The following is a 22,045-nucleotide window of genomic DNA, read 5'->3' on the forward strand; positions in this document are numbered from 1 at the left end:
GATTTTTTTTAAGCATAACTTCACTGGTTTAAGCTTGTCGGATGTCATTGTTTTTCTACTCTACTCTTCTTTGATTGTAAACTTAATTTCTTTAGAATACAAAGTGGTGGTCGGATTAAACCAGACATGGGAATAAGTCAACATGAGCTCTGGGAATTTATGATTCACCATTGTCTTGCATTTAGAAGTCCAAATTAATAACTTCATTGAAATATATCTTTAAGTTGTGAGGATTTTATATCTCTCCATTCCTGATACGTATGGTTAGACAGTTTTCTCTTAGTCCAATTTGAATAGTTTGTATTCACAACAAGTCAAGGTAAATCTCTTCTTCTCTCGTTTGCCATAATACAATCTCTACGACTCTATACGATCTGTTAAAATCCTCCAATTACTAAATCTCCTCTCTTTGTCACATCGTTAAACATCACTCAACCTTCTTATGTTCCTGCCTCTTTCACTTCTCAGCTCATTGGTGTTAATTAGTCTGGACAGTAATTGAGCAGTTCATCTACAAGTGCCCCGCGGTGTGAAGGATCAGGACAGAAGATTCTTTTTTTAAAAACACTTTTATTCGCTACTCTAATTCGTCCTTCTTTTTCAGGCCACAAAATATATCTAAGTGCTCCGGTATCACTTTGACTTCTTTGGGCTGCAAGAGGTTTTTAAGCTTTGTTAACTAATTGCATTTTAAAAAATGCCAAGAATTAGGGCACTTTCACACTTCCAGTTTTGTTCATTTGGTTCAGACTGAAGGGAATAAATGATACATTTCTGACTTTTACTTCATGTTCACACTGACTTTTTACAAAGGAACCAAGAGCAATAAGCATGAGGTCACAAGGTCTGACATCCGCCATCTTGATCTGTGTCTGTGACTTCTAACTTACATGCAAGTAATACTCATAAGAATTGCAATCCTACTAAACTTAATAGACATTAAAAAATATTTAAGATGAACTTGCAACTTGCAGCTAAAGGCAGCTTCAAGATACTGCAGTCCGTAGCTAGGACCTGACAGTAGTACATGAGAGCGCCGCGGACAGTTCAAGTGTTCCCACTGTATTTCAACACTGACTTGCACAGCTTACAGGTGACATATTCACTTTGTACTCCCCCATTTTTAAAACATAATGTACCCAACAATGTGCCTCGAGACTTGAGGACACAGACTTCGGGGCATCTGACCCTGCCAATGTTGCTAAAAGATGTAGTTGGATTAAGTGGTGCTACTGTAGTCGGTAACACTCAAAGCTGCCATGGAGGGAACGAGAAGAGACAACTACAGGACCACAGGTTCATGATGAGAGACAAAGCTGGTCCAGCTGACTGTAGTGCAGCCGGATGAACCTGAACACAAGTTTTCAGAGCAGATATAAGTTGGAGGGAGTGAGATAAAATTGGGTTTTGATATTTTTACATCACAACACCATCAAAATTCCAATACTTAGTCCTAATATCTCACTGTAAAACTGACTTTTCCCAGCTCCCATCCCTTTAATTCAGTGTGTTTTTAACAATGTCTCCTGTCTTTGCGTGTGCACCTGCTCGTCTGTACGAGTTGTTCCCATTAGCTCTGCGATATTGCACTCTGTCATGCTAATTGATGAGTGGTTCAGCCTTGTTGTGATATCTGGGCTTTTCCCCCCAGCTGCTGCTCAGCCATTTGCCGGCCTTATCTAGAAGGGATTTATGTGTCTTGTTGTGATGTCGCTCGCATGTATTTCATTCCACTTCTCCACCGCCTCCTCATCAAAATATCTTTTTGTCTTTTGCCAGGCTGTCATTTTAAATAAGAGTATGGGTTTTAACTGATCTGCACCGGATGAGTGACAAAACGGTTTTACAGATTGAAAGGAGGCAATAAAGATAATACAGTGATACCCCTCCACACACACACACACACACACACACACACACACACACACACACACACACACACACACACACACACACACACACACACACACACACACACACACACACACACACACACACACACAGAGAGAGAGACCAGAGATCAGAGGCAGCATGTTAAACCTCAGTGCGGCAGAGGACCCTTGTAAAAAGAGCCTGGGGCACCAGTGACGATTGTTTTGAAAAGCACTCAGCTGAAAAGCATTTTGGGATGACAGTCGGCCGACTGAAATAGCACCTGTGGAGGAACACACCACTGTCAGAGCTGGGGGGGGGGGGGGTGTTGGGCTGGAGGAGGGGGCATGAGTTCACACACACACACACACACACACACACACACACACACACACACACACACACACACACACACACACACACACACACACACACACACACACACACACACACACGTAGTATCTCTTCTGATAGTGTGAGCTCTCATGTGCACACACCTCCAAACAGAGCCGAAGAATGAAAATCCTTCTGGCAAATGCCATTGCTGTGTTCTCATGTCTGCTACTGGTAGGGTCACTCTGTCGTAAAGCTTTGTCTGATTTAATACAACCGGCTGAGATCACAAACGCAGTCGCTCATCGAAAATAACTCGCCAATGACAACAATCCTCCTGCTGTCTGCTCAATTAAAAATGTGGCACTTCGATAGCTAAAAGGGACACAACCTGATGAGTCACTTCATCCGTGGCACAGTCAAAGTTGTCACCAGTGAATTCTTAAAACGTTGCCTTACAACCAAATAATGAGTGTGCAGTAAAGTCAATGAGCTCATTTAAAGTGTGGTATTACAGATAGCAGGCTATTGGTGAAGATGACATTACTTTTGTCATTGCACAGTATAAAGTGTCTGTCATTAACATGTTTTTGGTATATTAGCAATCACAAATGACAATGTGATTTGATTCACTCCCGCCTCCCTGTTTAGCACCGAACAGAAGACGGACAGAGTTAGCAACTAGCTGCTGAAAAAACTGGAGCATTTAGCACCAAAACAAACAGACATTTCTTTCAAGACTTGGTAGAGACCAAAACAGAGATAATATATATATATATATATATATATATATATATATATATATATATATATATATATTATCTCTGAATCTCACAATAAGGTTTGCAGGTTTGTATATGTTATGCAAGTTACATCTTTCTCCCTGGCCTACACAGTCAAGGTGGAGTAAAAGTTAAACTCACTGCTATATTTTAAAGTTCACATATGCATAAATGCAGTTCAGTAGATAAGAGGATCAAGTTTAGTACATCATTTATTGAGAATCGTTTAGGTTTTAATAGAAGTAACATATGTATCACCTCCTTGTCAATTCACATAAAACCACGTTCTAATCGTCGTCTCATTTACAACTCTCTCGGTGGCCCTGCACGGACTCCATATCGGCTCAATCCGTAATGAATTATAATCCATGCCATTAGCCAGGTCTCACATGGCCTCATTAGCAGGTGTTACTAAAGTCTCAGTTTGGATTCTAAGCCTCGTCCCGTCCACTGTCGGCCCTCACAGACAAGCTAATGTGGCCAAAATAGCAGCGCTGCTCCCATGTGACTATTTGTTAAGTCCACTCCTATCAGGAGTAAAGCCAGCTCTACGGACTACAGGCCTATGGAAACATGCAGCCCTCATTTCCCCAGACATGAGCATACACATACACACACGCACACACACACACACACACACACGCACACACACACACACGCTTATGTATTCTTACATCTAATTCGGGGAAATGTAAAAATGACCCATGTGAATCTGAGACAGCAGAAGAGATGGAGACCCTGAATGAAAGAAATGTGGACAACATTTACTCGCACCCGCCATCAATTGACAGACGCACACACACACACACACATATACACACGAGACATGATAGAGCGGTTTAGGTATTCCTGCGTCTAATTTGGGGAAATGATTTGTGATTCCAGAGACAAGAGGAATGATACAGAACCTGCATGAGGGACACCGGGGGGCAACAATATTTACTTAGACTTCATTACAAGCACAAGCAGCCTCACACACACACAAGTGCACATAGAGGTTTAACCTAAACCAAACTTTGACCTCTCCACACCCTCGGCTCCGTTACTCAAGCCCTCTTCGAGCCCTAACTCTGCATGCCATCCAAAAATGTGAACTACGAGCTCCTGTCAGGCTGTTTTTAAACACAAGGACAGAGACTCAATTACAGCAGAATGGCTTTTAGGAGTCGTCCTCCTTCCTGGGACACACACACACCTGCTATTGGTTGTCAGATTTGCTGGCAAAGAGGTCAAATGTCAAACCAATCGGCGTTCCACAACAATCAACAGCTTCAACCCAGCCTCTGTTGTTAACATCGCTCGATTAGGAGGACTTACACACACACACACACACACACACACACACAAAGAGTTTGTGTCTGGAGACAAGAGAAGGTTTACATGCCTTCTAAACCAAGCATGATGTAAAAGTGGCAAAACTCAGAATAAAAAGGAGCTGCCGATTCATTCTGTGCCCTTACTTACATCTTAAAGACACTACAGGCAGAGCGGCTTTTGTGTTGCCCTTGACTGCTAACAGACACTTCTCCATTTTCTATGACTGACAACATTAACACAAGCATCGGAAATTAACACATTAACAGCCAGCCAAATGCTGCAGAGTTTTTCCTGCAACTGCTTCTGTAGAAAATCCTCCTTTTTTCTATATTTAATTCTCTCCATTTGTAAAGTGAAACTGTTAGTTGAAGTTTAGCGATACAGCAGCCAGTGGTCGGAGGACAATAAAAGTCTTCCTGGTATGACAAATGCATTTATCAGCTTATTATAAACACATGCGTGTAAGTTGTCAGTGTTTCACGTATCGGTTTCTCTGCACCCAACTGTTCTCTGGCGAACATACAAAAGAACCCAAAATAACCCTGAGGGGGTTGAAGGGGACATCAATCTGTGGCGGTGTAATCCTAAACCTTCACCTTCCTCTTAATACCCATCATCCCCCCCTTAATACCCACACATACCAGGACAGAGCAGGGCACAACAAATGGTCCCCCCGACAAAGGGCAGAGTTCGGCCAGTAGCACTTGTGCGCGCACACGGATTGACACATGTACGTCAACACACACAGGCAGATACAAGACATACTCAAGAAGCACACACAGGAGTCGGGAGGGGAGCTAAGTGGGGGCTTTCCTTCCCCCCACCCCTTAATTTGGCAAGTCTGATCAGAAGAGCCACCGCCAAGGGTCTGTCATCCCCCTCTGAGCCCCCTCGTCTGCACCCTCGCTGGGCTGAGAAACCAGCGTGGCCCCCCCAGCCTGCAACAGAGGGGTTAGGCCTCAATTTAAAACGAGAGTGAGAGAAAGATGAGAGCTAAGCCAATCAATAAATACACAGGACACATGCACATTCACCCGTATACCCGTCCAAACAGATGAAGGGAACGCGGCTGACGGGGGTGGGAGGGGTTGGGATTTACACCGCGGACGGAGCAGCGCTCTGTGTACGTGTTACAATTACAAAAATAAAAAGCCTCCTAAATCTTGATATGAAAGCAGAGTGCAAATGTGACGATTAAAATGGGGGCCGGGGCGCAAACGGCAGGACCCACAAATACACTAGAAACTAAATGCCAGCCGGGCTTTTCTGGCTCGCTGCAGTCGGAAACTACCAAGAACTTCTTGGCTCACGGGTATCTAACTGTTGCCCGGACCAAACTGCTTTCAGCTTCTTTGTCCCGAGTCAGCCAGTGTACGTATGGTCAGAGTCTGATGGCCCATATTCTGTGGCTTTAAAGAAACTGTCTGAACTGTCGCATAGTTGATCCAAACAAAAAAAATGATTAGCACTGTTTGATAGTAGATCATGAGTACTTATGTAAAATGGCACTGAATTTGTCAGATGAAAGTCCAGTTAGAGCAACTGGACCAGATATCAAAGATTTAGATCAGAATATCCAACAAATGAATGACAAAATATAGATTTTGCAGAGTATTTAATTATCATAAATATTATTTACAGCATCTCATTTATAGTGGGACGCCCTGGTTGTTGATGTCGGGCTTCGGCAGTATAAATAGATGCGTGTTTAGGATCATGGATACAAAGTAAACAAAACACTAAGATTGTGCAAAGTGGGATCTCCTGCTACCTCAGCAAGTTGAGGTCCGTGCCATGAACGCTGTGGGTTCAGATGTGACCAGTGACCTTTTGATGCATGTCTCTCCATTCGGTCATATCACTCCCCAGTGTATGCAATGTACTAATGAAGTGAAGTCCTATCTAATCAGTTAACTGCTCCTCCATTACACTGGGTAAGGCAAAGAAGGCCATCAGCAGGTTTAAAGGGCTGTAAATGATGTGAAACTATTTGAATGTAAATATATCTAGTGACTAGTATTCTCATAAATCTTAAAACATATCTTTCTAAATCATGCATTTACATCTAATCACACGAGCTTTGAATGCCATGACCTGACTCTGGGTGTATTGTTTTATATTTTGAACTTCTCCATTTTATGTTTTAACCATTTGCTCCCATGTTCAGTTTCTCAACATTAAATTATTAAATTATGTTGGATAACGCTTAAAGAATAAGAAAATCTATATTCACTTTAACTTGGGTAATTGAAACACCCAACCACCACCGCTTCCCCGAGCTACCATATTTCAAAGTAAACGTGAGGTGAGTTTTCTTCAGCGTCCAACCTAAAAGGTTAACACTCTCCGCTGTAAAGTTTTTCTGAAGTCTGTGGCAAATAAAAAAGGAGCACCACGACTGAATTCATTCCAGCATCTCAAACAGAGGCACAAATCTGATTGGGAGAAGAAAGTGTGGCAGCAGCCCTTAAACACCTGCTAAAAATCATCTAACATCAATGGAATCATTTTCTCATAGCTTGCCATATGAGAAGAAGGCCCGCCTGCAGATTTGCAGTCAGCTACAACGGCCATGAACAGAGAGCTGTGTACAAGACCACAACAGAGTGTCGGCGTTGCTCCACCATTGCAGAATCCGGTGGCGAGGTGGCCAAATTTTTCTATCCTGACATACGTCATGTCAGATAACTACATGGTTTTGTATACTCCTGTGGGAACTAAAAACTTAAAGTGAGTATTTCCTCACTAAATTAAGAATTTTCTTAGAAAATGTAGTCAATATGTGCTTGTTATTATCAATTTAGACTACATAATTGTCTATCATAATATTTCGATATGATTTAATTATGATAGGATTCCATTGACAGACGATAAACTATTATTTTGTATTATCACCAAGCCCTTATTGTAGGGTATGTGAATGGAAACACATTATACATGAAACTAACTTAAACTACCATAATGCAAATTAACACTTAAATAATGCAACAAGAGCAGTTTAAGGACATTTTGTGTTATTTTTGTGGAAGTTTAAAAAGAATAGCAATCTGATTCAGTTTACAATTACAACATTTTTATGTTATTTAAGGCTCCTTTACTATTAGGAATGTAGACTTAAATCAACCATCATAGATATTTAGTTTAACAAGCCTGTATTCAATTTCAAGTGCAGCAAAGTCACCATTTCAGACAATGTTAATGTGGCCAACTTTGTGGTGCCACGTCCTGGATAAAATAAAGCAAGAACGAGGTAAAATGTATTTAACCCATTTGACACCTCTGGCTGTTGACAAAAATACAAGCAGTAAGTCTGCAGGGAGAGAAACTCCCACCTGTCCCAGAGAATCAAATGTGCACCTTTTACAAAGTAGCTCTGTCAGCTGAACAACGAGCATGACCGTAGGCACAAACTGAGTGACAAAATAACACACACACACACACACACACACACACACACACACACACACACACACACACACACACACACACACACACACAGTTACTGCCCTGCCCTCTATTAGAGAACACAATGAGTGTGTAAGGGGATCTTAATGAAGGACTCCCCTGAGGCAAAGCTTGACGCCTCTGTTGAGGATGTGTACTGTTCCAGCTCATTAAAGGAACATGAGTACTATGACAGACATGGCTGGGAGAGTGTGTGTGTGTGTGTGTGTGTGTGTGTGTGTGTGTGTGTGTGTGTGTGTGGTGTTCAGTTACAATACCAGATTTAGCCGTTTGTGTCATGCAGGACACATGCCTCTGTGTGCCGATTTATTGAGCGTGCACGCCAATTTGTTCCATTTGTGTGTGTTGAAAGAAGTCATTACACAACCTTACTTTGCATGCAGAGAGTGTGAGCTTCTTGTGTGTGTCTGTGGCATTTTGTAACTGGAAAATACTTACACAGAGCCTTTTGATATCACAGATAACACAACATTGTCTTATCCTGACAAAATGAACTTGAGGGAATAATCATATTTGGCACAGGGAAGGACACGGGGTGAGTGAGGAAGAGATCAGTTTGTGGAGAGAAAAGGATGACAAATGTGAGAAAACCAAAACAGAAATAGAAGATGAGGAAGAAGTCAGAAAGAAAAGGGAATAGAAGGAGTGGTGCACAATGTGAAATATGATGTAGCAGTGCCCTCTTGTGGATGAAAGTGGAAGTGGTTTCTTTTCTGCTATTTACCAGATTCTAAATCACAAAAGGCCTCAAGGATATCCTCATTATTCAATCAATGCCGAGTGTGTTTTGTATGCCCTGCGTGCTTCAATTGTATACCGTAACAAATGTACAAATTCAGTTTATCAATAAACTGAATTTGTATATTTGGATCGGTACTGGCTATAAAAGCAGCTAAATCTTCCGGCTGTCCATAAAGGCTACAGAGTCAGTAATGTGTTTATGTGCGGTGTGCGGCTTTGACTCACCTCTCTTCCTTTGTGTGTGACAAGCGCTGCCAGTGGTTTGGCGTAGAAGCGACTGAAGCTGAATCCCAGACAGCCGTACATGCTGTTGGCTGTCAGCTTCAGGGCCTTCTGACGAATGTCGTACTGAAGGACAGACGGACTCAAATTAGACCAAACAGATATACAGAATTTGAATATTCTTGATAACTCCAGGGTTTACAAGTCGTCTAAAAAGGTATGTAAAAATGTTCAACAGTAGAAACATCACAGGGAGGTGCAAGGCCAGAGATGTTCTTCACCATGTGTGGTTAGATGGTTAACCACACCTGTCACCATGAAGCCTATCAACCTCAGATAGTTGTGGTTACCATGTCTTTTCATAAAATTTGTGGTTTTGAGTCGTTTCTTTGTTCATCCAAATCAAAATGGTCGACCGTTTTGTCAAACATCACCAATGCGCCTACTAAACAGCTTTTTGCATTTGTCTTCGCTGAGAGCAGATGATAATATGAAGCAATCAAAGATGTCCAACTGCTGTCCATCTGCACACTAGTGTGATGATGATGAAGATATGGCTGAATAAACATGCTGTGCTGGTGATTTGGATTTTGTCCCCATACTTCGGCAAAACAATGACTGTTTGGAGCATAGTTAGCATACAGATGGACAGAGAAGAAACACGGACACATACAAAAATCACAGCAGAGAGCTACACAGTTGCTATAGCCTCCTTCAAAGCCTCCGGTGTGAGTTAAGTTTTTTTTTTTGTTCACAGTATCACTTTAAACTGTAAACCCTAAACAGTTCCGAGCATCAGTGTGTTCCAGTGTGCAGGTGTGTGTGTGTGTGTGTGTGTGTGTGTGTGTGTGTGTGTGTGTGTGTGTGTGTGTGTGTGTGTGTGTGTGTGTGTGTGTGTGTGTGTGTGTGTACCTGCATGTAGAGGTCTGGGTTGATGTCTTGCTGTTTCATCAGCTGTTTGACCAGTTTACGCCGCTCGACCAGCTTCCTGATTTCTTTGGGCAAGATTCCCATCTCCAGGTTTGTATCTGGAACCTCGGGGATCTCCTCTGACCCATCCACCTGTTACCATGGACACAAGATTTGGAAGTTAGCTGGAAGTTTTCTCTGGTGGGGAAAAAAAAAAAAGCTTCAGGCTTGGGACGACGATGTGTTGCTTTACACCTCTGTACCAGGTCATAGGGATCAATCTATAAAGCATGTCTGTTACTGTAAATAGTTTGAGGTTGGTTCATTTATTAATTAATTATTTTAGTTACCAAAACACACCAGCTTCTACAATAAACTTATAAAGAAACAGTGCACACCCACACACACCTCTTTTTTCTTCTCTCTGTTGTAAGCCTCCCTCTGTACAGTGGTGAAGCAAATGTTGAACTCTTGGATGATGGAGGGATACAGGCTGTTGAAGTCAAGCAGCAGCACAAACTTGTCATAGAAACCTGCAGAGAGAGAGAGAGAGAGAGAGAGAGAGAGAGAGAGAGAGAGAGAGAGAGAGAGAGAGAGAGAGAGAGAGAGAGAGAGAGAGAGAGAGAGAGAGAGAGAGGTTATAGACATGTACACAGACAGAGAAGAAGACTTCATATTAAAAACACAGACTTACCAACTTTAGGATCCAGAACCAGACCTCCAGCGTAGGCCGCCTTCTTCCTCCGCTTGCCTTTTCCTGCATCCACATCGTCTTCTCCCTCGGCCTGGGACACAGGAACAAAGAGAAAATTGAGCATGAAACATTCGTCACATGACTGTACATTACAAAAGATTAGGCCGTGTGTGGCTTTACCGTTTCCAGCTGGGTCTTTTTGAAGGAGGGTTTGTCGGGGACGATGTAGTTTTTGTCGTGGAAGGCATGAAGCAACAGGAACTCGTTCCTCTCAGAGCGGCCGCCCATCAGAGTACGAGACTGCAGAGACAAAAGAGGAAGAAGTGAGGTTTGATTGAAGAAGGAGGCAAATAACCTCACCAAATGGAAAAGTCATAAATCACAGGTTGCATATAACTTGAGCCAACCTGAAGCTAGGCACAGATGTGATGGTATCTTTGTGTCCCACTGTTACTGAAGTTTAAAATGCCATCTTACACCACTGTATTGTATTTTGTAGTTCTTGCTGAAACACACTTTGATAAAGGCTTATTGTAAGCTTTTTTTCTTCATTCACAGGAGAAGCAAGCCTTTGCTTTTGTCTGCAACCCATTTTGTTTCTGACTTCAATTTTCTGTATTTTGAGCCTTACAATGAGCGAGAAGAGCTGCTGCCTGGAATTCAAAATCATCAACGATTACAAACCAGTTTTTTATCATATGTTTAATATGCTTCTTTTTTTTTTTCCCCAGAGAGTCTGATGCATTTTATTATAATATATTATAATTATTTGGATGTTAATATTATGACATTCAGCATAATATGAAGTGACTGCAGTTTAAATTGTTATTTGCGTTTTTTGTTGGAGTTCCGGCAAAAAGGTTAGACTGTAGCTGTGTTATATCATTTAAAGATATTTATATATTTTTTGCGGCTGTGGTTGTTTGTTTAATGAAGATAAAGAATAAAGTGTTACCATGACGTTGCCAGCGATGTTAGTGATCTGCAGGGCCAGTGGCAGCACATTGAGCTCACACATGATCTGGAGGATCAGCTTGGCGTCAGTCCATGTCAGCTCCAACAGGTAGAGCAGGTGAGGAGAGTCACTGATACAAAAAACACACACACACACATATTTCAGGATACACAGTTTTTCGGGTCCATGTGTAGGTATGGCAAAAACAAAAAACTATTTAATGAGAAAACAATTCAAACTTTACATAGAGCAGATCGAGGAAGTTACTGACAGACATGTGCTGAGTCATTGTTTTCTGTTGCTGAATAAATGCAGAAGCACACATCTGTTTTTCTACTTTGGTTGAACGGCCCTTTTAAGAGTTAACAAACCTGTAGAGATTCTTGATGTTTTCCTGAGGGATTGTGACTCTCTCCATCTTCAACAGCTGTGTCGTCAGTTCCGTCAGATGATAACTTTTACAGCGGATCAGCTCCTTGGCGGAGATCTCCACGTCGCACACCAGACGGCCGCAGGTTGCGCTCTTTTCTGCAAAGGAACCACGACCCTGCAACGTACGACGACGCTTAGTGACGTATAATATGGTATAGAAAAAAATGATATTGCCTTGGCATTTTTCTTATTCTTACCCCTAGTTTGGGCATATTGGACCTCCTGAGGCGTCCGATCTTAGACCAGTGAGGAACCTTGCACACGTTGATCCTCTGAAGAATCACCTCCAGGTCAAAACCAAAGATGTCGTGACCCTGCAGGAAACGAATCAGGATTACTATACTCACTTTTACCATGATGAAACCTGCACCTTCATCTGGGCAAATGATTTATCTGAAACTGATTCTGCAAATTGACTACTATTACTTTATGCCAACAGCTTTTACTCACCACCAGCACATCGGGGTCAATTTTGTGCATCTTGGCCAGGAAGAAGCCGAGCAGCGTCCGCTCCGTAGACGCTATCTCCACTTTGCCGTTCTAACAGAAGAGGGGGAACACGTCAATCTTTTTGTCATATACAATGAAGAAAAAATAGAGCTAAAGATATTCTCCATCAACTCAAATAGAATCTAATTTTTGTAGAAATTAAACCAAACTGCCATTCTGTAAAATACTGTAGAAAATTATTTTATTTAAGCGCCATATGAATAGTTTTTTTTAATATCGTTCCCAGTCATTTAAAAATCCATCTGTAAATATTCTGTAAATATGTAAACCACTGATCTTTCTAAAAGTATAAAGAGAAAGTTGTTCCTGTTTCTGAGCTCTAAGCCACTCGGCCACTCACCTTCTTCCTCACAGCATCTTTGAAGTCGTAGGGGAAAATACAGTCAGCCGGTTTACTGACCACTGTAAAAGACAAAAAGAAAATAATACACTTTAAAAACGTTTATCATTTTAACGTTCTCTCAGATTTCTGCTTGTCAATTGAGTTTTGAGATTATTTTACACACATGCAGTACAATGAAAACATTCAATAATGTGAGTTTAAATAAATTACCACAAAAATGGGTCTGGTATGGAGGTTGAGGTGGAGCTTTATCCATGTGGAACTGATAGTGGACGAGTGCAGCCAGGGACACAATCTGCAGAGGAACATTTATATCATCAGGTTCTTGCTCACTAAGGATCTCAGTTTGTCTGAGCAAACCATGAAATAACACAAACTCATCCTGTTCATCCTGACCTCGTTGTGGTGCGTCTTGGGGTTCTGGATAGTCTTGAGGCTGATGGACATGACGGTGATGGGTGGAGGGGACAGGTCTCTGACCACAGTTACCAGGTCACTCCTCAGGGCTAGAGCCTCCACCTTACACCAGCTGACTGGCTGGCTGATCAGCTCTAACGAGGACACAAACATACAATTAATTATTCATACAAATCAAAATCAAGTTTAACAAAAAGAAAGATGTTAAATCTGTTATTCAAAAATCCTCCTTACGTGGCGTCTTGATTTCCAGCCAGCAAGGCCCTTTAATCTTTCTGCTGAGGAGGAAGTGCTCCAGACTGGAAGTGTTGGTTCCAAAAATGTGGGAAAAGGTCACTCCCTTCAGGTCTGGAGGCAGTGCAGGGAACTCGGCCTGCAAAAAACAATATTTACCACATAGTCAAAAAGGTTATCATAAAAAAAGAATACAAGCCTGGACCACTTCTACGTAACAGTTAGAAAGGTGTGCACATCCACTCACAGAATATCTGACTTCCAGGTACTCGCACTGAGTGGACACATCTGGAATTTCAAAAGCGTAGCTCTTCTCCACTTTCTGCAGAGAAAAACAAGCACGAGTGACAAACTTGCCAGAAAATCACATTCATGTTGTACAGTCAATAACCAAAGTTGGCACCGACCTTGGACTTGAACTTCATGATCCTGAACTTCTCAGAGAGTTCGTTAAATTCCTGGTAGACATCCATCAATCCTACAGGAGTGTCCGTCACCTCCCCAGTCTTGGTGTTCACTTTCTGTTCATGGAAACACAAAAAAAATAAAAAAATTGCAAGAATTCCCAAGAAAAGTCGTATCTGAAGTGATTTGAAAAACTGATGGACACTGAATCTCAACATGTAACCCCACCTCTCATCACAGTAATACGAGAAGATATCTTGTACAAAAAGTGATGATTCATTGAGCTACATTAGTTTTTCAATAAAAAGTATAAAGGGGAAGAAAAATGGTTGTTTCTTAAAGATCTGTAATCTTGTTTCCATGATATACTGGCAGTAATGAGACAGAGCAGGAAACTTACATATTCCCGAGGCAGGAAGTACATGGTGCGTTCAATGTTCCTGACAGTGACGCAGCAGCTGACATGAGACTCGGCAGACTCAATCCACACTTTCCCAAACAAGTACACCACACCTAGGGAGAAGATAAGTTAAAATATCAGGGTGTGCTTTACAAATCAGAACAACAATAAATTCACTCATGGTAAGGAGCATGCCTTACCTGGTTGGCTGTAGGGGTCCTCAAAGGCATCCAACCAATAGAAGCGGAAAACCTGCTCCCCGTCTGCTCCCTCCACCAGCGGCAGTTGGCTGGAGTCAACCTGTACCTCAGCTGGAGCCTCGCTGACTTCATCGTCCTCATACTGTCCCCACGAGATTCCGATCCTGCTGGACCTGAACAGAGAAAGAAAGATGCTATACAACTGAAGCTTGTGTTTCGTCTTTGTAGAATAATTTTTTCTTACATGTTAGTTTAGTAAATTGAATCTATGTACAGCATTTTAAGATTGAGTCAGGAAAAAAATATATATTTCCTTCAAAAGTAGAAGCAAACAATCAGATAAAAGACTTACATTAAGACCGGGTCTTGAGGCTCTTCTTTGGGCTCCACATTAACTGCCACCGCGGCTGCTTCAGTTGAGAGCTCTGCATCATCTTTAGGTGCAGGCGTCTCCTCCTCAATGCCGACCTCCATCGGCTCATCGAAGTCCACCTCATCAAACGCCTGAGTGTCATTAACTGAGAACACATTTTCATAAAAGGAATGTTTATTCTTGTTGCTAGAATCAAGAAAAAGCTAGCAGAGGTGTATCAGTGTTTCTTACCTTCCTCTTCATCCAGCTCCTCCACTTTGGCCTTCTTCTTCTTCTCTACAGGAGGAGCAGGTGCGGAGGGAGGGAGGCGGGTTGATGGCCTGGGGGTCGGGTCAGAGGGTGGTGGCCTGATAACTTTGGCCTTGAACCCCGTCGCTGATGGTGACTCCTGGTATTACATAAGTGACGTACAATAGTTTACAATTATTGAATTCAAACTGTATAATTTGGCCAGTGAAGTAGTTTACAGACGCTTCCAATGATATGAAAGTTTAAGGATACCTTCAGCATCTGAGGTTTGATCGAAAAGGGATTCATGGGTGATCCAAGAGACTTCTTTTTCTTCAGAGTGACCACTGGTGGAGGAGTCAGAATATTCAGTTTCTGGGAAGACAGAGGGAGAGAGAGATTATAAAAGCAAATACCACAACAAGATTAGGGATGGATAATGAAGAGGTAGAGAAGGAATGAATGGAGGAAAAAATGACAAAATGTCACCACCGCTGACTAAGAAACTAGCCAAAACCATATTAACTCAGTGTGACTGTAAAAGGACTGAACGGTGACAGGTTTAATTATTTTAACAGCACTTTGTACCCTTCATTTATTCATCCCATTGAAAACATGACTTGCTCACTTATTACACATCAGGTGAAGATCAATGTCAATGTGCAGCAACCACTGGGTTATTTGTGGGAAACACTGTTGAAGTTCTGCATTGTCTAGATTCGGTACCAACCTCAGAGTGCAGGTCCTGCAAGATGTCTCCTAATAGGTCATCTTTGGAAAGGTCCACGTCTTTCTGTAAGAGACAAAATGATGCTTATGGTCAATGCACGAGCAGAAAAAGGGGTAAGAGGAGGGAAAAAGTGAAGAACATCTCTTTTATTCTAAGTTAAAATCTGCAAAGAGCAAAGTTAGTAACATTAAAGCAAACATCAAAGCATGTCAAAGATGCCAGCAGAAACACACACCTCAGCAGGCCTCTTGACATTACTGTTCATGAAGAGGCTCTTAATGGTGTTGGGCTTCGCTACGGCCGATTTCTTGACATTTTTCTTTGAGTCTGCTCCTTTAGCACCTTTTCCTGCAAACACAAACAAAACAAAAGCATCACTCTTTGTACAAAACTATTTACTGTACATTGCCCCTCAATCACAATACACATAAATTGTTACAATGCAATACTGTATGAATTTTTACCTTTTTTGTTTTCAACTACATCATCGTCCAAATCATCGTCAAAGATTTCTCTTCCGTCCTCCACGTATCCAGTTCCATCTGAGAGAAGAGAAGCGAAGAGAAACTTTAACAATAGACCTCACCGTCACACATATTCCCACAGCAGATACAGCAGGAGACTCAGACTCACCATCATCAATGATCCAGTCGTCCTCTTGTCTTTTTCGTACCATCTTTGAGTACTGCTGCTCGTCCACCTCCTCATACACACTCGTCAATTCGTCCACCTAGAAAACACAAACACAAGTTGGCAATGAACTATGTAACAAGGTTTGTTGAATAAATATCAGACCCAAATTCACTATTCACTGTTAAAAGCAGAGAAAAATTGATTAAGACCTTTTTAAATTATATAATATCTGTAATCTTACTATGTATATATGGATGATTATATAAATATTACACTAAAACAAAACAAAAATCTGATGAATATTCTTTCAATTAATCTATATTTTAGTCTTCATAATGACCAAAAAGAGAGAACACTAGATTAATGATTATCACAATTGCTGTGAATTAATTATCTGTCATTAGACTAATATGTGTTACACTAAATCTGAAGACTTCTCTTCGTGATAAAAGACAGTCTCATATGTGAAACATTTAAATAAAAAATAAGTCTACTGTTTAATTCAGTACATATTTGATCGAAAATGCTTATTCTTAAGTGGAATCTGAAGTAATTTTAATAGACAGACAAATTTCTTCCAGGAACAGAGGCAATAAAGACAATTTTGTCCTCGGTAGATCCAAGTAAAAACTTTGCTGATGGAGACTAAAAAGTTAAGTGATGGGGCTCTGAGATCTGAAATCATTAACCGATCTCACACTGAGTTGATTTGCATGTATGTATGTATGTATGTATGTATGTATGTATGTATGTATGTATGTATGTATGTATGTATGTATGTAAACCATGCATCTGCACAATATACAAGTTTCTCACCTCATATTTGATCTTCTCCCCCAGCTTGGCTTTCTTAAGCTGCTCCAGCGCAGACTTCCTCCCCACCTTCTCTCTCTTCTCCCGTTTGGAGCGAGTCTTTGCCAGTCCACAGGCATCACCTCCATCGTCTAGGGACAGAGGGGGGACACATCGACATGGGGACTCAGAAGAAGGTTGTTTATCCCCACAAATAATGCAATCATGTCACACTTGCAGGGAGTCTTTTGAGGACACACAACATCTTGCCCTGACTTCTGCTCTTTGAACACAAAAACACTACTTAGAGGCACTCTGGTAACTTATTGTTCCTCAATAGGACTCATTCATGACTATATGTTACACACAGCGCCAGAAAAGATGCAGTGGAGATACAGCAAGGTCTGAAAATGACAGCAAACTAAAGTTAACTTTAGTTAACTTTAGTTTGTAGCACTTACTATATTCGGATTAGTCTGTTGCAATTATTGTTTTCGTAGTAATTTGCCTCTGCACTATACTTTTGCTCTGGTTTATGCTTTAAGATGCTTGTTTAAGAAAGGAGATGCACTTATGACTTCTGGTGACTAGTAGTTCTCTTGAATACCTATGTTGAATACACTTCCTGTAAGTCTCTTTGGATAAAAGCGTCTGCTAAATGCCTGTAATGTAATGTAATGTAATGTAATTGACACAAGGACTCATTCATGACTATATGTTACACACAGCGCCAGAAAAGATGCAGTGGAGATACAGCAAGGTCTGAAAATGACAGCAAACTAAAGTTAACTTTACCCATGTCCAATATCCTCTATTAAGCCTTAGCAACACTAATCTCAGATGGTTAATTGATAGTTTATATAGTTATTTTTACTACACTCACAGTATCAACGGCCTAAGCTAGTCCCTTGTTGTAGAATGAGAGTGTTAGCTGGCTAATGTGTTAGCTAACTCCTTTACTTTCCCGCTACAGCGAGCTAGCAAGCCCCGGGAGAGAGAGAGAGACTCACCGCCGTCCATGTCTTTCTCTGGGTTTGATACCGGAGCCATGAATTCAACCTTTCTGCCTTTAACGTTTGCTCAATGACAGCTGCTCAACACGGCGGCGGCGGGTCAACACAACAACAGAGGACAGTCCGCGCCAAATCGCGTTCCCGGGGAAAGTCATATGCAGGAAGTGACGTCACACAGCGCTGTCAGCGTGTCAGCCAATCAGATTGAAGCGCTGTCTCCGCTCTGTCCGCACGGTGGCAGTGGTGTTCAACTTCCACAGGATCTGGACCACACATAAAGTACAGCATTTCTTCAGTTTGTGAGACAGAAATGGTAAATTATACTCTGAAGATTCATATTTTTCTTACAAATACAGTAACCAGTCAAAAGTGTGGACACAGCTTCTCATACAACTACTTTGAAGAGTCTGAAATATAAAACATATTCTGGTTTGTTGAGCATTTGTTTGTTTACCACATAATTCCACATGTGTTCCTTCATAGTTTGGATGTCTTCAATATTAATCTACAATGTAGAAAGAAATAAAAATAAAGAAAAACCATTGAATGAGAAGGTGTGTCCAAACTTTGGACTGGTACTGTACTTTGAAGAATCTAAAATATAAAACATATTCTGGTTTGTTGAGCATTTGTTTGTTTGCCACATCATTCCATATGTGTTCCTTCATAGCTTGGATGTCTTCAATATTAGAAATATGTAGAAAAAATAAAAATAAAAATAAAGAAAAACCATTGAATGAGAAGGTGTGTCCAAACTTTTGACTGGTACTGTACATGATACGATTAATGTGTAGAACATTAATCATCAGCAAGACCAAGGAGCTTGTGGTGGACTACCAGAGGAACAGAAGCCCCCCTGTCCCTGTTTTCATTCAGGGAGGGGAAGTGGAGAGGGTTGAGTCCTACAAGTACCTTGGGGTGCAATAAACTGGACTGGACACACAACACTGATGCCCTCTACAGGAAAGGACAGAGCAGGCTGTTCTTCCTAAGGAGGCTGAGGTCCTTCAATGTGTGCAATAAACTGCTCAAGGCATTCTACCAGTCTGTGGTAGCCAGCGCCCCCTCTTCTTCTACCAGCCCTCTTCTTCTGTGGTAGCCAGCGCCCTCTTCTTCGCTGTAGCGTGCTGGGGTGGTGGCATCAGGACTGGAGATGCCAACAAACTTAATAAGCTGGTGAGGAAAGCCAGCTCTGTGGTGGGTCTGGAGCTGGACAGTCTGGAGTCGGTGGGTGAGAGGAGGATGAAGGCCAAACTCGGAGCCATCCTGGACAATCCCTCTCACCCTCTCCATGAGGAACTGTGGCAGCTGGGCAGCTCTTTCAGGACGGAGCGCTTCAGACGCTCATTTGTGCCCACTGCCATCAGACTGTATAACAACAGCGGAGACCACAGTCTGTCAACATGCTGACCAGCCCCCCATGTGGATATACTGTACATTTTTATATTTATTTTTATTCTTATTTCTTTTTTTTGTTCTATCTTTATTTTCTTGTATAGTATGTGTATTTATTGTCTGTGTCTGTGTAGTTGAGCTGCTGCAACACTCGAATTTCAATAAAGGAATATAATGATTAAACATAATTCAGTAGGCTGCTGTAGTTTTAAATGCCTTCATTAAAAGCCAATAGTTTACACTTTTAAAAAAGATCAACCATAACTTTTCTCAAAGTCCTTGCAAATTATTATTTGCAATTAATGTAAACCCCCTAGACAGCACACATATCATACAACACAATGTGGCATGCAGATGGATAGTTAACAAAGTTACATTTATATCAATACAATAGTCCTACAGGTACATTTTGTCAAATGATCCATTTGCATTTGCATTTTAATAACATTACAACCGTATCAGTTAATTTATAGGATTAGACTATTAGTCCCCCTCTTTTTGTAAATCAATGGCCATCCCTGTGTATCCCTATGAGGCTCGTTTCCACGGCGACCAGGCTGGACTTTGTGGGGTACAATGGGTTCCTGTCCCAGATTGGGGCCACAGAGACGGACTGCGTCCAACAATGAAAACACAAAGCGTGTTTTGTTCTTCATCCCCACAGCCTGTTTTACACTAGCCTACAGTAGAGTGGGTCTATGGCCACTTTATGATATTAATGGTCATTTCAGTAGCAAAACAAAAAGTTTTTGTATGTTTTCAACTCGCAAATAGTATATATGTGTACAGTCTATGTATGGGTTAACATTTATTGTTGCCCTTAACTTTTGACTACAACTATCATTATCATTTATGTTTTGTAAATAACATAGTAATTCTTTTTAATTAGGCTATTTGTCAGATATTTTAGGATCTCCACTCTCGTAGCCTGCAGTAGGAAGAGGGCTCATGAATGAATAGTGTAACACAGAGTCTGCTAAGTGGACCGTGGCCCACAGTTGTCGCAGCTCATCAGCAGTGAGCAGCTGATCTGTCCCTTTGGACAGACTGGACAGACGGGCTGCAGTCCCTCTGCTGCTCGTACCAGCTGTGCAGTGGAAGAGGAAACCGTACACTAAAGAGAAAACAGACAGGAAAGCGAGAGGGAAACAAATTACTTACTTTAGACCTAGTTACATAATTGTTTGGTTTTGGACACAATGGTGAAACAGCGACGCAGCAGAGCGCATTCCTGTTGCGCAGCTGGGCCACTTTGTTGCAGAAGTGGACCACTAAAGGTAAGGACGCATTAAAAGTTTGGGTTTCAATCAATTCTACATATACAAGTAGGCTGCCCTATGGTGGGAAAAGGGAAAAGAAGCTTAGTGAGGGTACTCTGAAGCTGCAAATGACACCCTATTTTAATATTTACAGGTGCCAAATAGCAAATAGACCAGTGTATGGTGCGTTTTTAGTCTGACAAGCAGAGCAGACCACTCACAGATGGGTGTGAGTCTGATGGCTATAATGGCTGCTACATATCTTCAACTAGATCCAGCAGAGAGACATATTTAGGATAACTATTATGCTTAACCTAGCACTGAAAGTGTAGATGTTTTGCATGCTGATAGTTAATTTTCTTCCTATTAAAATACTTTAATCTTATTAGATTCATTTGGAATCTAAGCTTTTTGGACGATGATTTTTAACAACAGTGTTAAGTATTTACTTTCCACTCTGTTGGAAACTTAATTACTCCTAAGGGATGCCAATAAATAAGCGGTGATACTCGGTATCATCTCACTGATGGCGCTATGGACCACTCCACCAATCCTCACTGCTCATATTGCTAGACTGCTGTATCTTTGCCCTGATTGGTCCTTTTTCTTGGAGCTCTCTCCTCTTTTCCGTCGCCATGGCGAGAGCTCTTCGTCTCTGCGTGCGAAGATCGTTTATTGAAGCAATGACTCACTCGCACAGTATAATCCTATACAGATAAATACAATTTATTCTTATTTTTCTGCCATGAAGTGATGATATTCCTACAGTTACACATAATGATTGATGACTGGCTCCACATCAACTGTATTGCATTTGTCACTTCCACATAACAATGCACATCTTTTATACCATATTAACACCAAGGCACTCTATCATAGGGGTCTCCATCCCTTGTATTTGCACAGCCATAAGATAAGATAAGGTAAGATAATCCTTTATTAGTCGGCGGGGAAATTTGCAAGTCTTACTGAATATCATAACACTTGTGCTAGATGTGCCTGTATATTTGTGACATAAATTCAATGCCTCTATAGGTTGTATTAATGCTAAGCTATCATTAAAGAGTAGATAATTGATACCCTAATGAACCTCGGATGTTTTTATATTTGCAAGACCATCCACTTGAGAGCAGAGCTTATCCCTTCTGTGGTACTAAGAAATAGCTGCAGAGTGAGACCTCTCCACTGCCTCCCCCCTCTCTGCAGCAGGGGCTCAGAGGGCTGGAGGAGGAGGAGTTGATGGGAGGACAGACAGAGAGGCAGAGCAGGGAGTGGGCGGGGAAATAGAGGAAGGAGAAAGAGACAGAGTGGTGAGGAGAGAGGCAGCCTCTCACTGATGCTGAGTCACATCACAGAGGGACCACAGCCGCATCCCATGAGTCTTTGTGAAA

The 22,045-nt window shown here is 41.5% G+C and overlaps 1 protein-coding gene across 1 annotated transcript in view; it reads right to left on the reverse strand.

Annotated features, from left to right (window-relative positions):
- pola1 (polymerase (DNA directed), alpha 1) overlaps window positions 1-18,130 on the reverse strand; it is a 51,831-nt gene extending 33,701 nt beyond the window's left edge. The window contains exons 1-26 of the mRNA XM_054622698.1: window positions 17,998-18,130; window positions 17,012-17,139; window positions 16,196-16,292; window positions 16,027-16,104; window positions 15,798-15,910; window positions 15,563-15,625; window positions 15,106-15,207; window positions 14,836-14,992; window positions 14,584-14,749; window positions 14,232-14,404; window positions 14,032-14,144; window positions 13,634-13,747; window positions 13,474-13,548; window positions 13,227-13,365; window positions 12,972-13,126; window positions 12,786-12,870; window positions 12,573-12,634; window positions 12,173-12,262; window positions 11,920-12,036; window positions 11,662-11,837; window positions 11,291-11,420; window positions 10,516-10,635; window positions 10,336-10,426; window positions 10,050-10,174; window positions 9,645-9,794; window positions 8,736-8,858 (exon numbers count right to left, since the gene is read on the reverse strand). Of these exons, the coding sequence (XP_054478673.1) occupies window positions 8,736-8,858; window positions 9,645-9,794; window positions 10,050-10,174; window positions 10,336-10,426; window positions 10,516-10,635; window positions 11,291-11,420; window positions 11,662-11,837; window positions 11,920-12,036; window positions 12,173-12,262; window positions 12,573-12,634; window positions 12,786-12,870; window positions 12,972-13,126; window positions 13,227-13,365; window positions 13,474-13,548; window positions 13,634-13,747; window positions 14,032-14,144; window positions 14,232-14,404; window positions 14,584-14,749; window positions 14,836-14,992; window positions 15,106-15,207; window positions 15,563-15,625; window positions 15,798-15,910; window positions 16,027-16,104; window positions 16,196-16,292; window positions 17,012-17,139; window positions 17,998-18,037 (2,982 nt within the window). The 5' untranslated portion in view covers window positions 18,038-18,130. The remainder of the gene's footprint in view (window positions 1-8,735; window positions 8,859-9,644; window positions 9,795-10,049; window positions 10,175-10,335; window positions 10,427-10,515; window positions 10,636-11,290; window positions 11,421-11,661; window positions 11,838-11,919; window positions 12,037-12,172; window positions 12,263-12,572; window positions 12,635-12,785; window positions 12,871-12,971; window positions 13,127-13,226; window positions 13,366-13,473; window positions 13,549-13,633; window positions 13,748-14,031; window positions 14,145-14,231; window positions 14,405-14,583; window positions 14,750-14,835; window positions 14,993-15,105; window positions 15,208-15,562; window positions 15,626-15,797; window positions 15,911-16,026; window positions 16,105-16,195; window positions 16,293-17,011; window positions 17,140-17,997) is intronic.
- Window positions 18,131-22,045: the final 3,915 nt, after the last annotated feature.

Source organism: Anoplopoma fimbria, chromosome 21 (genome assembly GCF_027596085.1).
Source record: "Anoplopoma fimbria isolate UVic2021 breed Golden Eagle Sablefish chromosome 21, Afim_UVic_2022, whole genome shotgun sequence".
NCBI lineage: Eukaryota > Metazoa > Chordata > Actinopteri > Perciformes > Anoplopomatidae > Anoplopoma > Anoplopoma fimbria.